We start from the raw sequence: 14,281 nt of genomic DNA on the forward strand, positions 1-14,281 counted from the left end.
ATTTAACTTCACTCAATTCATGATTATCTTTCATTACCTCCTGACTTCTGCCTAGAACTATTCGAATTACATGACGAACTTCCCCGATAGTGAACATATGATTCTTATCAATAAGACATAAATAATTTTACATAAAATTTGTATTTTGTTTTATTGAACAAATAAAATCTTGGACTAAAAAGAAGAAAAAACAAACAAACAAACCCAAACTCACAAACACACACATCCTGTTTATATAAATTAAAACAATTGTGTAAACACTTTTAAAACTTTTTAGCTAAACATGATTCAATGTTAAACATAAAACTATTCTCTTTCATTGAAGTTAGTCAGTCAGTCAGTTAGTCAGCAACAATGTAGGACCAAGCACACATTATGCATCGGTTCAAGTTGCCATCGAAATAGAAGAGAATAACTAAACCTATCAACTAATAATAATGATCCACATAGTGACAAGCATAAGTTATACGAGAATGAACTCAAAATAAATACCAGAAAAAAAATGTACATATAATTACAAAGAGGTAATATAAGATCTATAATAACGATGATTATGTACTAAAAAAAATGAGCACAAAAATGCATAGATACTACTTATTACCACACACACACACACAAAAGATTCAATCTAAACAACCCCCTCAAAGATTATTAAACAATATCAGCAGTAAAATGAAAAAAATAAGCCTGAAGAAATCTAAACACACACACACATAGAAATATACTTAATACTATATATATATATAGTAATGATAGCAACACACGCATAGGTTACTAAATATCTTAATATAAACAGAATGTGACAAGCGAAGATTGATATATAATAGATACTTGAAGAAAGAAAGAGAGAGGGGGGCATCAAGGGAGGGGGAGCGAAGGGGGGGAACTATTAAAAAAACAATCAAATAGTCCATAAAAGCAGGAGATATACATTGAACATTCGATGGTGATAAAAAGTAATTTCATGCACTTCATGAAACCAACAAAATTTTTAAAAATGTATTGACGTAATTCAATGTTTGTCTATATATGTGTGTATGAGTGTGTGTGTGTGTGCATTTGTATCTATGTAACAATCATCTAAATGCTACAAGTGTACCTGAATTTTTTAAAAAACAGAATATTTCTATGATAAATTTTTTTTCGAAAAAAAGAGTTTTCTTCATTTAAGGCTTAAAAACAAAACAAACCCCCCATATTTTCTTCCTGTTTTTGCCACTCCCCCCTCTCTTGTTTTTTTTCTATAGATTGAAGATAGGTAGATCAAATGAACAAGAATAACGATAGTGACAAAAAAAAGGAGGACGAATAGAGCTACTGAAGGTTAGAAAGGAATTCTCATCAGAATAACAGTCATTGTAGAATGGTTTCATTGGAATCATCAAAAACAAAAAAACAAAGATGGTATATAATCATTTTGATTATATGAGAATAGATCTGAGTAACAAGGTTACAATGAATAATATAATCCATGTTTGATAGGGTTTGAGATTGGCAGAGTTTCCGTTTCTTGGAGATTCTGAAAAAGAAAGAAGGAAAGTATATATGAAAAAAGAAAATTAGTTATATAACTAGTAATAATCGGATGATATTGAATGGTTGTTTCGTTCCGGTATGAGACTCTTCAGCGACATGAGCTCATCGTTTGACAAGAAAGGATGGAACTAATGGTTTGAAGGTTATGTGGATAATATTTATTCTGTTAATAACGAGATCTAAAAGTTTTAAGTTGGATCTTCTGTGCTGGAAGTGGATAGGACACACATTGAGAAAATCACACAACTGTGTCACAAGACAAGTCCTCACATGGGGTCCTCAAGGCCAAAGCAAAAGAGGAAGACCAAAGAACACATTACTCCGAGAAATGGAGACAGACATGAGAAGAATGAACAACAATTGGATAGAACTAGAGAGGATGGCTCAGGACAGAGTGGATTGCAGAATGCTGGTCGGTGGCCTATGTTCCATTGGGATTAACAGGCGTAAGTAAGTTTCGTGCTGTTGAAAGAGTCTGATGCTAGGACGAAACAACTGTCTAGTGCTTACCAGGCAACAATGGTTTTCTAACTTAGATCAATCTATGATGTAAAGTATAAAATTAATTGAGATGGTCACCTCTTTTTTGTAGGTAACTATTCGAAGACAATATCACTTACACAATTCAATAAATTACATACCACACTTTGAGCCATAATTTTAAAGACTTTCATATTCTGTTTGGTTAGGATAACTGATAAAATGAGTTGTCGTTCCAGTTGCCATTACCCTATTAACACAGAGTGATGAAATTCTTAGAGTGAATCCTTAAGTATCAATAGTAATACAGAGGATTAGGTATTGAAGATACGATTAGAGAAGAAAATACAAATTAGTGAGATAAAAACAGAAAAGTTGAGGAATTTAAGATCTCAGAATTTGTGAGAAGACAAAGATTGCATACACTTGCGCAAGTCCAAACGATTTTGAGCCATATCATTTAAAATCTTTAACCACTGGTTATGATAATCACGCGTACTCCAACCAGGTGGTGGTAACCTACACCTATCAACATGGCTTAGTCCAATTGTTAATGATTTCCTGAACTGATGCCATGTTTTGGTTTAGTTGCCCCTGACTTTTTTATGGCTTACTCCCAATACCAGATAACATCGTCTGTTGAATTAGGCCGTGATTAGACACATGTAACGCATGTATCAACCATCTTATCAATCCCTTAGTCATGCTTAACTATTACCCCATTCCTAACTTAAACGTTGCTTATTCAGTGGACCTAAAATACACGAGCGAATCTTGGAAGACATTTATGATCAAATACAAGTAACTTACAAATACCTTCCATTCTTGATGACCATGTTTCACACCCGTAAAATGGAACGAAGCAAACTGCTGAGCAGTAATTTCATCCTATGGTTGAGAGATCGATATCACCCAGGAACTTAGGTCTCTTAACTTCTAGATAGCTGAGATGTCATCCAACAGTGTTAATGTCTAACTTTAATCGATCTACGACATTACATGACCATTTACCATTGTCTAAAGTGGAAAACTGCTTAACACTCTAAATTGTTCAACTTCATCAGCCACAACCTCTTACTTCTGAAATTACCTCATGTTATGTAAACGACGACTAGATCAGAAAACCTTTTTGAGATTTAAAAAAAACGGTGATTTTCTAAATATAGTTTTGACTATTTTCCTAGCTTTTAAACGTTTTTTTTCCAAACCATTGTAAATCTCCCCTCAAAAAACAACACCATAGACTTAATTACAAATAAATTGGCTAGTTCAACTAGCACGTTCATTAAGTTAAAACAAGCTGTTTATAAAAAATAGGCGTTTGAGATATTCAAGCTTACATAATAATCTCATTCTACATCTTTCTGAAGTAGTTTGATTTTCACAGTCAACAACGATAACTGAAGTGTGTGTGTGTGTATGTGCATGAGGGAGAGAAAAAGAGAAGGGGGACAGTGAATCTCTCTTTAGTCATCAAATTGAATCTTGTGCCAAATCCAAAGCAATAAATAAATTTCGATTCACAAACCATATGTTATCATCATTAGTAAGTAGTAATAGTATTATCCAAAACAAAGACATTAAATCTTCACTATTATCATAAGTTCTTCGTCAATACGAAATCGTTTATGTCAGTAATATTAGTATATAAGATTAGTGTGTTATGTAATTGGTTGGCATAATGAGTGTTTGTATGCAGAAAAGTAAAGATATTTCCTAATAGTGATGGTAATGGTAAAAACAGTACTATTCCTATGACTACTACTATTACCATTACTACTACTACTACTACCACTACTATTACTACTACTACTAATAATAATAATAAGTAACAAAGGAAACTTTGATTTTCATTATCATTCATGTGATAGAAACATTAACAGGGGAAACGATTCTTTTTTTTTTGAAACTTAATTTATTCATAGTAAAGATGACGGAGGATGGTGGTGGTGGTGAGGGAGGTGGAGAGGGAGTTCGAAAAAAAAAGTTTTTTTTTATTTTTTCGGTTATTTACAAAATTGACACAAAATTATAAACGGAAAAAAAGGAATGTGGTAAATGGACATTGAAAAAAAAACAAGAACACGTGATTCCATTTAATGGTTTGCATAATTATCATCATAATTATAATTTTCGGCCATACAATCAAAAGTTTAAAATTTAGTGATACCAAATTGTACTATGTTTAGTATATGGGTTTGAATACTTTGATATAGCTAAACATCAAAGAGAGTACATTCTCCTACTTGAAATATTCTAATGTAACATGTTTATAGGAGTTAGAAAGCCCGATAGTGTATATGGACTGCAGTCAGTCACAACGTAGAACTTTGTACGTACGTACGTACGTACATCAGTTCGAGTTGCCATACTACATTAACACAGAGATGCAGTTGTCGATTCAAATCCTATAGTGGTAGAAGTAGCAAGAGTATAAACAGTAATCAGAAAGATTAAGAGTTGAAGATGTTATTCAAGGAGTATAATGCAATGAATAAATTTGGAAAGAGAAAAAAGATAGAGACGTGAAGAATTCAGAAGATTAGAATTTGGGAGAACACAAAGAATGGATGCACCTTCGCCACTGCAAACGATTTCGAGCCATGTCATTCAAGGTCTCTAACCATCGATTGCTATCATCCCGCGGATCCCAACCAGGTAGTCCACACCTACCAACATGTCTCAGTCCACTTGTCAGTGACTTCATGGATTTAAGCCACATTTTGGTATGGCTGCCCGTAGCTTTCTTACAACCTACTCTTACTCCATAAAACATTGCATGTCGGGTCAGTCGGTGGTTGGGCATACGTAACACGTGTCCCAGCCATCTCAACTGATGAAGTTCCACTATTTCATCAATGGATTTGCCATCCTTACCTAGTACCCGTTTCCAAACAACTGCATTACTTGCCCGCGTTTGAATCATGTTGGTAAGCGCAGGATTATACACTGTTAACTATTATCACAGTAAAATATATCCAACTGTAATTTTTTTATTTTCTAGATAGAACGATCAATCTAAACTTTGTAGATCATCACACTCATTTGTTTCAAAATTGTGATCATGTACATTTACAGTAATTATTAGATCATTTGGATAAACTCTATTCTTAATTAGTGATATTTCAGTTAACATTTATCTGACTTTTCATACTTAACATAACGGACTGATCTTAATTCGATCACGATTGACAATCCAAAAAGCTCTGAGCAGCTGTATAGCTTTACTAAGAGAGGCTTTAGCAGTGAAGATCCACAACTATATCAGAGATCCATCCCACTTGCGAGACCGGATCTCCACAAAACTTCTATTCTAATCAATTAGATCATTATTATAATAACAGATGATGAGATAAAACAATATAGCTATTCCACAAAACGGAAAGACCATTTGTTGATCGATTTTTTTTTATTACCATTAGTACAAACTAAAACTATTTCTAGAAAGTGGAAGTAAACAATATACCCATTTTGATAATGCCATGAATTCCAAGAGTCCCTTCACCTAGTTAAACAACATACGAAATTCCAGGGAAAAAATTCACCACTAATACATTTCATATTCATCAGCATGAAGAGGCGGAAAGTGAAGATTGTTGAGTTTTATTGAGATTGCTAAAGGACCTAAGTTAGATAACTATTAAAAACCAGAAATATATGGCCAGTAACTAACTTCGAGTGGAAAGTTCCAAAGCTCTAGTATTTAAGTCTCCTGGGTGTGAGACTGTTTACCTACCGAAGACAATGAAAGTTGGTTGCACAATGTTGAGAACTGATTGAAGTTAGGTTTGTGAACAAGTGGATATCGACTCCATGGTCTGTATATGAATTGAAGGTCCTGGGTTCGAACCCCAGTGAGCTACTCGATACAAGGACTAAGTAGTTATCTAGTGCTTTTTAGTTTTCAATAGGTGTCAAACGTAGGTTAATTTGAGATCTCAATAACATTATTTACTATAATCAAATAGGTATCAAAATGTTCGTTACTTAACCTACATAAGTGTAAACTGCTTGTAGTTGGATTCATATCAATGATATAGTGGTACAGTTAACGTTAATGGCTGGGTAACTGAACGTTGAAATCATTAGTAATTGGTGTATGTTAATATCTTAATTAACAACATTTTCGTATTTTTTTAATGAGCAGTCTAGTTAACATTATGTTTCGGTAATTCACAAATCATGAACTGATTTTAAATGAACTACCACTAAAAACCATGAAGTACTGGAGAGTAATTTTATCTTAATATGTACAGCCACAACTGTGTATCCGGGACTCGAATTCATGATCTTCGGTTTTGCATGCTAACGCTTGACCTCTAGATCACTGAGCCCGCATCCAGTGGTGTTAATGTCTAACGATATTTCATAATCACCTTCAAATCATTACTTGAATAGATTACGTTCCCTTCAATACACCCAACATCATATTTACATTCATTTGTCACTTTGATACGAAACATTCCTTCCATCTTACAGAGGAAGAAAATCAATACTTTGACTAATCAATTAGTTCTTAAGTCACAAGGCGTCAGGTATAAATTTCGGAATAACTACTCCTATTCTTGGCAATTATATAGTATCAATCATACATACAGCATAACTCAAATCCAATTACATAAACCAATGATTAATAAACTGGGTTGATAACTGAACTGGAGAAAAAACAAACCAGTACAAATTGTCATAGACTTACTAGTTTCATCAGCATCCAATGATAGAAGATCTTTTGGACTTCGTTGCAATAGAGATGGATTAATTTTGTTTGAACCTAACAGAAAAAGTAGGATGAAAAAAATTGAATAGTAATACGATGACGACAGATTTCAAGTTTTGTGGAAGCGTAAGGAGAATTGGAGTACATCATTATGATTACGATCAAATGAATTCATACTTAATGAAACAACTGTACAGGGTTTCCTGAATTTCATAGACAGTCTAAGATCAGTCTGTGGTCTAAACTATGGAAATCCACTTAAGATCACGTTCAGTTTTGTAGAACAGATGAATTGTGACTAAGAGTGGAAGCTAGAGCAGTATTTCATCCTGTTTGAGACGCGTCCGCTGATTGTATCTACATCAAATTGTTGATATTCACACTGAGTTTTAAAATTGGTACCTTTCAGTATAAACTCAGAATGCCCTACACCGAGTAAACTATTCAGTCCAGATAGCCACCAACGTGTGCAGAAATTATGAACTTCATTAAATTTACAGTTGATACATGATGCATATATGTCGACCAAGACCGATAAAAATCCCTTCATGAATATCAACAATGAGATAAATTACACTTTTAAAATACAACTCTTATCAAGCGAACTCATTAAGTTGGTGATTGACATTCTCTATCACATTTTTAAGACCGAAATTCTCAAATTCCTTCTTTCTGTGGTGAGATAACATCATTGTAATGGACGCTGGTTATCTGAAGGAAACATTTTACTGATGTCACACTCCTGTTCAATGAGAAATATGACTTCCCCTTCAGATCTTAAGTTTGTGCTTTTAGTCATACAGTAATCCAACAAGTCTGTTCGACATAGTGGAATTAAGAGAAAATTTGTTCCTGACTGGATCATTTCGGTAAGCAAACGTGACCACACTGCTAAGATAGCAACATCATCTGTTGATACATACCTTTCCACTGTCTTTTAAAACCACATTTTCAAGGCTTAATCTTTCTCATAATCATTGTTATTAGTCTATTGCGATGTCTCCAGTAACATTTATTTCTTCATTCTAATGTATTGTAGTAACCTGGAGCAGAATACATCTGTAGTGTGCTCTATGTTGATGATATCTGTCTGGAATAAGTATTTAATTATTTTAATGATAGTAACGTTTGTAAAGAACACTGGTATAAGGGGGATAATAAAGCTTAATGAGCGGAAAAAAAACATAAGACCGTTAAGATAGTAAGATATAAAGTCAGTTGATCAGCTACAACGTAAGACCAGGTACATATATGTATCGGTCCAAGTTGCCACACCTCATTATCACAACAAGATGAACACCGAATTCTTTGAAATAGTTACTTCAATGGTAGCAAAAAAGAAAGATTTCATATAAGGATATGATACAGGGAAAAAGAAAGGTATAAAGTGATTTTAATCTCACAGTTTAAAGGAAGACAAATAGTGTATCCACCTACACCATTGTGATCTATTCTGATCCACGTCACCCAAGATATCCAACCATTCGTTACGATAGTCACACGGACTTCAATCAATTGTAAGATAGATACTTTTAAGAAGTTTATTAAATCTGAGTGTTACTTGTTTAAATCTTCCCATTGATGTTTTTGGACTGCAACTGGTCAGTCTCTTATTAGCATATGTGAATACTGTGCGTATTGCCTCGATATAGCCTTAATTCACAAGCATTATAAGCAAAGATGGATAGTCGCTAGCAGTGGAATCCATTTTGACGCGCGTTTCGTCCTAAGTGAATTTAAACTTCACCCCATTGCACAAAAAAGTGACTATGAGAACTCAGTAGTTGAGTGGATAACGAGATGGCGTTTGATGCGAAAGGTACTGGGTTCGAGTCCCACAGTGAACATCACCTCTGAGATGCAGGTACATCCAACTGACGAGTCCCAAATAGGACGAAGTGGTGCGCGTCAAAAATGGATTCCACTGCTAGCCACTATCCATCTTCACTTTATCAAATCTGACCCAACTAATATACCATCCAAATTATAATCTACATGATGAACAAAAGTGAAATATAAACTACATCTAATTGTCACTATCATCGTTTGGCACCAAATCCTTTTTTTTTCTTTTCTAATTAAAAATTCATATTTTTGGTTTTAATGATTAGCAATAAATGTTCATGGAAAAATAAAAATAAAAAAATGGTTCATTTTTATTGTCTCCAAGCCTATTGTTTTTTTTTTTGTATTTTTTTAAACAATAAAAATAGGCAACCAAACTATTTCTGTCTAGAGACAAGAAAGACAAATCAGATTATGGTAGGAGACAAAAAATTCATTCTCTTCTAATGATTAATAATTAATTGGAAAAATTAATATTATTACCATTACGATTATTATTACTATTACCATTATTATTATTATTATTGTCATTATTATTATTAGTTTAAAGCTTACACCAGTTCGCCCATGCACATAAGAACAAGTAAACAGGTAGATATAGGCTTACGTCACTCTTTCTTTAATGTTTCCAACATACATTTAATTAGTTAATTTATTTATTTAAATACATAAATATTGGTACAAGGAAGCACCAGATATATATGCGCCGCACCAATCTCCCTTTCGATTTGTGTGAAGGCTGTGATACTGCACAGGTGCCCAAATCGAAGCAGGTGGTTTTCTTAGGGGACCACACCCGGAGCCTTTGACCTAAAGGTCTGATCCACATGGCAGTGGAGCATCGTGAGTAGATGCAGTCCCATGGTAGCCGGTGACCGACGATTGAATCATACGCCATTTGTTCCTTCAGGATACTGGATTTCATGTACACCATTGGTTTGGAAGGAGGGTTTTCCAACTCCCCTAAGTGGACTCCGTGTCCACCAACCCGGTTAAAGCGCGGACATTCGCTTTTTGTCCTCTCAATTTCGTAAACAACACCCCTGCCACACATACATTTAAAAACGATAATAAATGTGTAAAATATTAGGAAGAATTGATGGAACCATTGAATTGTTGCTTTAGTCTTTGAAATGTAATGAAATAAACATAAAATGGTTTATTTTTTTTAGAAAAAATCGCAATTTTTAAATTATGATTGTTAGAAGTAGATGTATTATTATTATTTACCAGAAGGGGGTTTTGTGGCGGGATCGTGGATGCACACTGCCACTGAGGAGTCCCATAATAGGACGAAACGGCCGTCCAGTGTTTCTAGATTTTTAAGGGCGGTCTAGCTTCAATTAACTCATGATCTCAACTATATAAAATTATTAAATTCTTCACAAAACCCCCTTCTGATAATAATCATATGCTCACTAGTGACTGGCTTCATGAGGTAATTCCTGGAGTTCTAGTGAAAAGCAGTAACCAGTGGGGTTCAACCAGGTCGGTTGGGAAATACCAACTCACTGAGGACATTGGTGAATGGTTGCTCAATTTCATGGATTGGTTGAAGTTAGATGTTATTATTTAGTTAAAATAGATATTGGTTGGGAAGGAAATTGAATGAACAAACAAACTAAGATAATCTATCTTAATGTTGGATCACTCCGTAATGTTAATTCACGATATTCCAACAAGGAATGTAATTCAAGAACTTAGGTCTCTCATGAGAACTCTTAACTTCTAGATAACTGAGCTGGTATCCAACAGTGTTAATGTCCAACTTTAATCGATCTATTACATTACGTGACCATCTTCTATTGTCTGAGGTGGAAAACTGTCTCAAATTTGACATGGTTGAACTCCACTAGTCATAGCTTCTCACTAGACCTACGGAAATTTACTTTCAAATCTAGTCACTTTTGTATGTATATTATATTTGTCAGTGTGTGGGTTGTATAGATTGCTGAATTTCATTGAAATCATGAACCGACTTGAATAATGCAATCATCGAAAACCGGGAAGCACTGGACAAGCGTTTCATCGTTGTATGGAATTCCTTAGATCGGTTAATAGTTTCAATGAAATTTAACAGTCTTCACTATGTCATAATGACAAATCAAGTTGTGTTATCAGTGAGTGAAGTTTTCGACTATAACTTTGAAGTGTTTTAGCAAGTGTAAACTACCTTCGTTAAAATCCCAATGAAAATATGGTTGGAAATAATTAGCAAAAAAATTCTGCAACTGGGTTTCCTTATATTTGAGACCCTTTAAAAAAACATACCTAGAATTTAGATAAAATTGAAGTCTCCTGTGAGATTTTTAATCAGAGTTAACTGACTCCAACGACTTAACATTTAGGAATAGTGAAAACAATGTCAAGTCATCTAGACTAAAGTTTGCATTTCAATATGATCTACAGAATTCCAAGCATTAGATAAACGTAACACCATTTAGTATTCAGTGATCAATGCAAATGTCTCAATTCTGCAGGAGATTCTTAGCCGCCTAAATACCTCAATAGTAAACTGGTAAACTGTGAAACAGGATCTGAATCTAACTAGGTGTACTAGTTATCAGAAGATCAGAGGTACGCTGGTTCAAAACCTCAGTGAATCATGGTTTTCGGTCAACTATCTCCAACCATCTAACATTGAAATAATGCACAGATCATCTAGTTACTTAGACTAGCGGTCAAAAATTTAGCTTGACCGATACAGTCTTATTTGTACATAACACTGTTAGCAACTCAGCAACTACGTAATTTCAACTCTTATCACATTTCAAATTTACTATGAATTAATATGTTGTAATCATTTGATAGTTCAGTATTCTCACTCTCTACTATGACATATAACATATGTTCACACCTTTATGTTTTATGATAAGAATAATGATAATAATAGTCTACAGTATAAAATTACATTATGACACTATGTTAACGACAATTCACTGAATGATGTTTTGTGATAATAGAGATAAGGTTTTCACAAACAAGCAATATAGATGATTGAAGACATGAGTCGATTAAAGCTAGACTACCATAGAAAATCTGGAAGTACTGAACGGTTAAGACAGATTTGTTATGTATAATTAACAGTATTTAACAAAATACTTAATTTCATGATTTAATCAATGTTGAATGTATAATTACAAATAGTCATTTAATATATCATTGTATGTATATTATGGAAAGACAAGCCCTCACATGGAATCCTGAAGGCCAATGAAAAAGAGGAAGACCAAAGAACACATGATGCCGAGAAATGAAGACAGACATGAGAAGAATGAACAAAAGTTGGATAGAACTAGAAAGGAAGTCCCAGTACAGAATGAGTTGGAGAATGCTGGTCGGCGGCCTATGTTCCATTGGGAGTAACAGGCATAAGTCAGTAAGCAATATTACGGAAAGTGTTCACTAATAATGTAGACAGATTGACTTTTATGTAAGGGCTTACTTAAATAATTACAAAATGGATAGTTTAAAAAAATCCGCCTATTTTAACAGCTTAGCTGATAGATTGTGACTAGTGGAGATCATTTGTATCAAGAGTCAAACAGTTATCATAGAATTATTTGATGTTCGAAATATGTACCATCAGATAGTAACTCTTTCTAGTGTCAATATAATAGGATCTATGGGTCCTGGGTTTAATCTCTGATAGGGTCATAAATATTAAGTGTTGTAGATAGAAATATGAAGATGAAATAAATATACTGTAATTCCTCATCTATCGGTTAAGTGCTCTGGCGCGAGACTGATAGGTCCTGGGCTGGAATCTCGTGAGGTAGGACCGTGGATGCGCACTGCCACTGAGGAGTCCCACAATAAGATGAAACGGCCATCCAGTGCTTCCAGGTTTTCCATGATTGTCTAGCTTCAATGGATTCATAATCTCAACTAATATCCACAAAACCCCTTCTGAAAAATATTTTAATTATCTTACTTCATTCGATTTATAATCAGTCGCTAACTTATTGATTTTTTATTTGTACACACTATACTATTCACATTACGTAATCCAGTTTTTTTAATCTTTCTATTGCATCATCATGTTTATTCATTGTTCATATATCATCATGGAATGAATACTTAGGAGAAATTTGATTGTCCGACTCAATTAATAAAATCTTTTGAAATAGACCCTTTCGTTGAAAGTCGTGTTTTCTTGAATGTATAATTAAATCAATATGGGGAATTGTGGAGATTGTAGTATTTTCACATTTGAATTTAAAAGTCTATTTAAGTGAGACTACCATCGAAAACTTGGAAGCACTGGATGGCCATGTCGACCTAGTATGGGGGCTCCCCAGTAGTGCACATTCATGACTCCGCATGCAGGATTCTAAACCCAGGAACTTAGGTCTCACACGCGAACTTTTAACCTCTAGACCATTGAACCGGCATTCAATGTTGTTTAACTTCAATTGACTCATGATCTTGCGAAAGCCTTTATCTAATGTCTTCAGTGGATAACTGTATCACATCCGGTATGGACTGAACCTTAATGGTTACGGATTTTCACTACAACTCCAGGAGTTCCATCTTGAAGTTAATCACTAGTGAGCACATAATAATGACAATATGCTAAAATCAGACAAGTGAAAACTGAACAATAAGAAATTAACGTAAAAACGCATTCTAAATCACCTAAGCTTACATCGATTAACAGCATTGACTCAGTATATTGTAAATGAAAACATTAAAATACTTACCATCAAATTCAGGTGTTTTAATTGTAAATCTACTTGGAGAACCACCAGATCGACTTCTTAATGTTGATGATTTGGAACATGCATAAGTATTACAAACATTTAAACTAATATCATGACGTGTATCTGAACTGAGATTTGTTAAATGATGCCAAATTTGTTTTGAATTATTCGAATCCGATTGTATATGTTGAATCACTGTCGATGTTGTATCAATCTTATCATCTTCCAGATTAAATACACGTTCATGAAGTATTGGAGAACGTGGAACAATTGAACTGCCAGTATTAGATTCCTTTAAACAAAAATTAAAATACAACTTTAAAAAGGTGATTTCGAAATGAATTGTTTTACAAATAATGATTTCCTTTGAAATGATAAAGAAAATTTGAAGCTCAGATAGCTTTTTGGGGGAGGGGCTACTAAGTTTACTGAGCTAGGTGGTTGTAATTGAGAAGATTTCATTTTCATTCTGGACAATATCTTCAAAGTCGACTTCATGTAAAGAAGTGAGCGTTCTAGTTATTCTACAATTGTCACATTAGTTCATTCCGAAGGCTTTGTTTATGGTTGGGTGTCTTTGTTGTCTTATTTTACCTTTCTATTCATGTTGATTGTCTTTGCCGATTGATCTATGGCTTTGAAATTGACTGACCTTGTACTTATACATTCGTAGATTGAGCATGAAGTAGACTTTGAAGATGTTAACCAGAATGACAAAAAAAACTAAGAGAACTCAATACTATCACAAATATTGTATAGATATTTACTAAAGGATTCAGAATTCAAAAATAGACAACATGTATCATCGTTTTACGATGCAGCTTCGGTCCTAACCGGTACATGTAGATGTGAAATCAGAAATTTTGTCCTGTAGGATGAACAAAAATGTTATTTTTAAGCAACGAAAATTGTAACTATACTCCTTGTAATATCTAAACAAGTAGAAAATTGTATTTCTAACGTTTTGTGACTTAATGTAAGCCACTTCTTCAAAGTAACT

The 14,281-nt window shown here is 34.0% G+C and overlaps 1 protein-coding gene across 1 annotated transcript in view; it reads right to left on the reverse strand.

Annotated features, from left to right (window-relative positions):
- Positions 1 to 1,421: 1,421 nt before the first annotated feature.
- Positions 1,422 to 14,281, reverse strand: part of Smp_199260 (vesicular amine transporter, putative) — a gene marked incomplete at both ends in the record, with an annotated part of 130,881 nt that continues 118,021 nt past the window's right edge. The window contains 3 exons of the mRNA XM_018791109.1: positions 1,422 to 1,519; positions 6,713 to 6,787; positions 13,282 to 13,573. Of these exons, the coding sequence (XP_018647360.1) occupies positions 1,422 to 1,519; positions 6,713 to 6,787; positions 13,282 to 13,573 (465 nt within the window). The remainder of the gene's footprint in view (positions 1,520 to 6,712; positions 6,788 to 13,281; positions 13,574 to 14,281) is intronic.

Source organism: Schistosoma mansoni (genome assembly GCF_000237925.1).
Source record: "Schistosoma mansoni, WGS project CABG00000000 data, supercontig 0242, strain Puerto Rico, whole genome shotgun sequence".
Taxonomy (NCBI): Eukaryota; Metazoa; Platyhelminthes; class Trematoda; order Strigeidida; family Schistosomatidae; genus Schistosoma; species Schistosoma mansoni.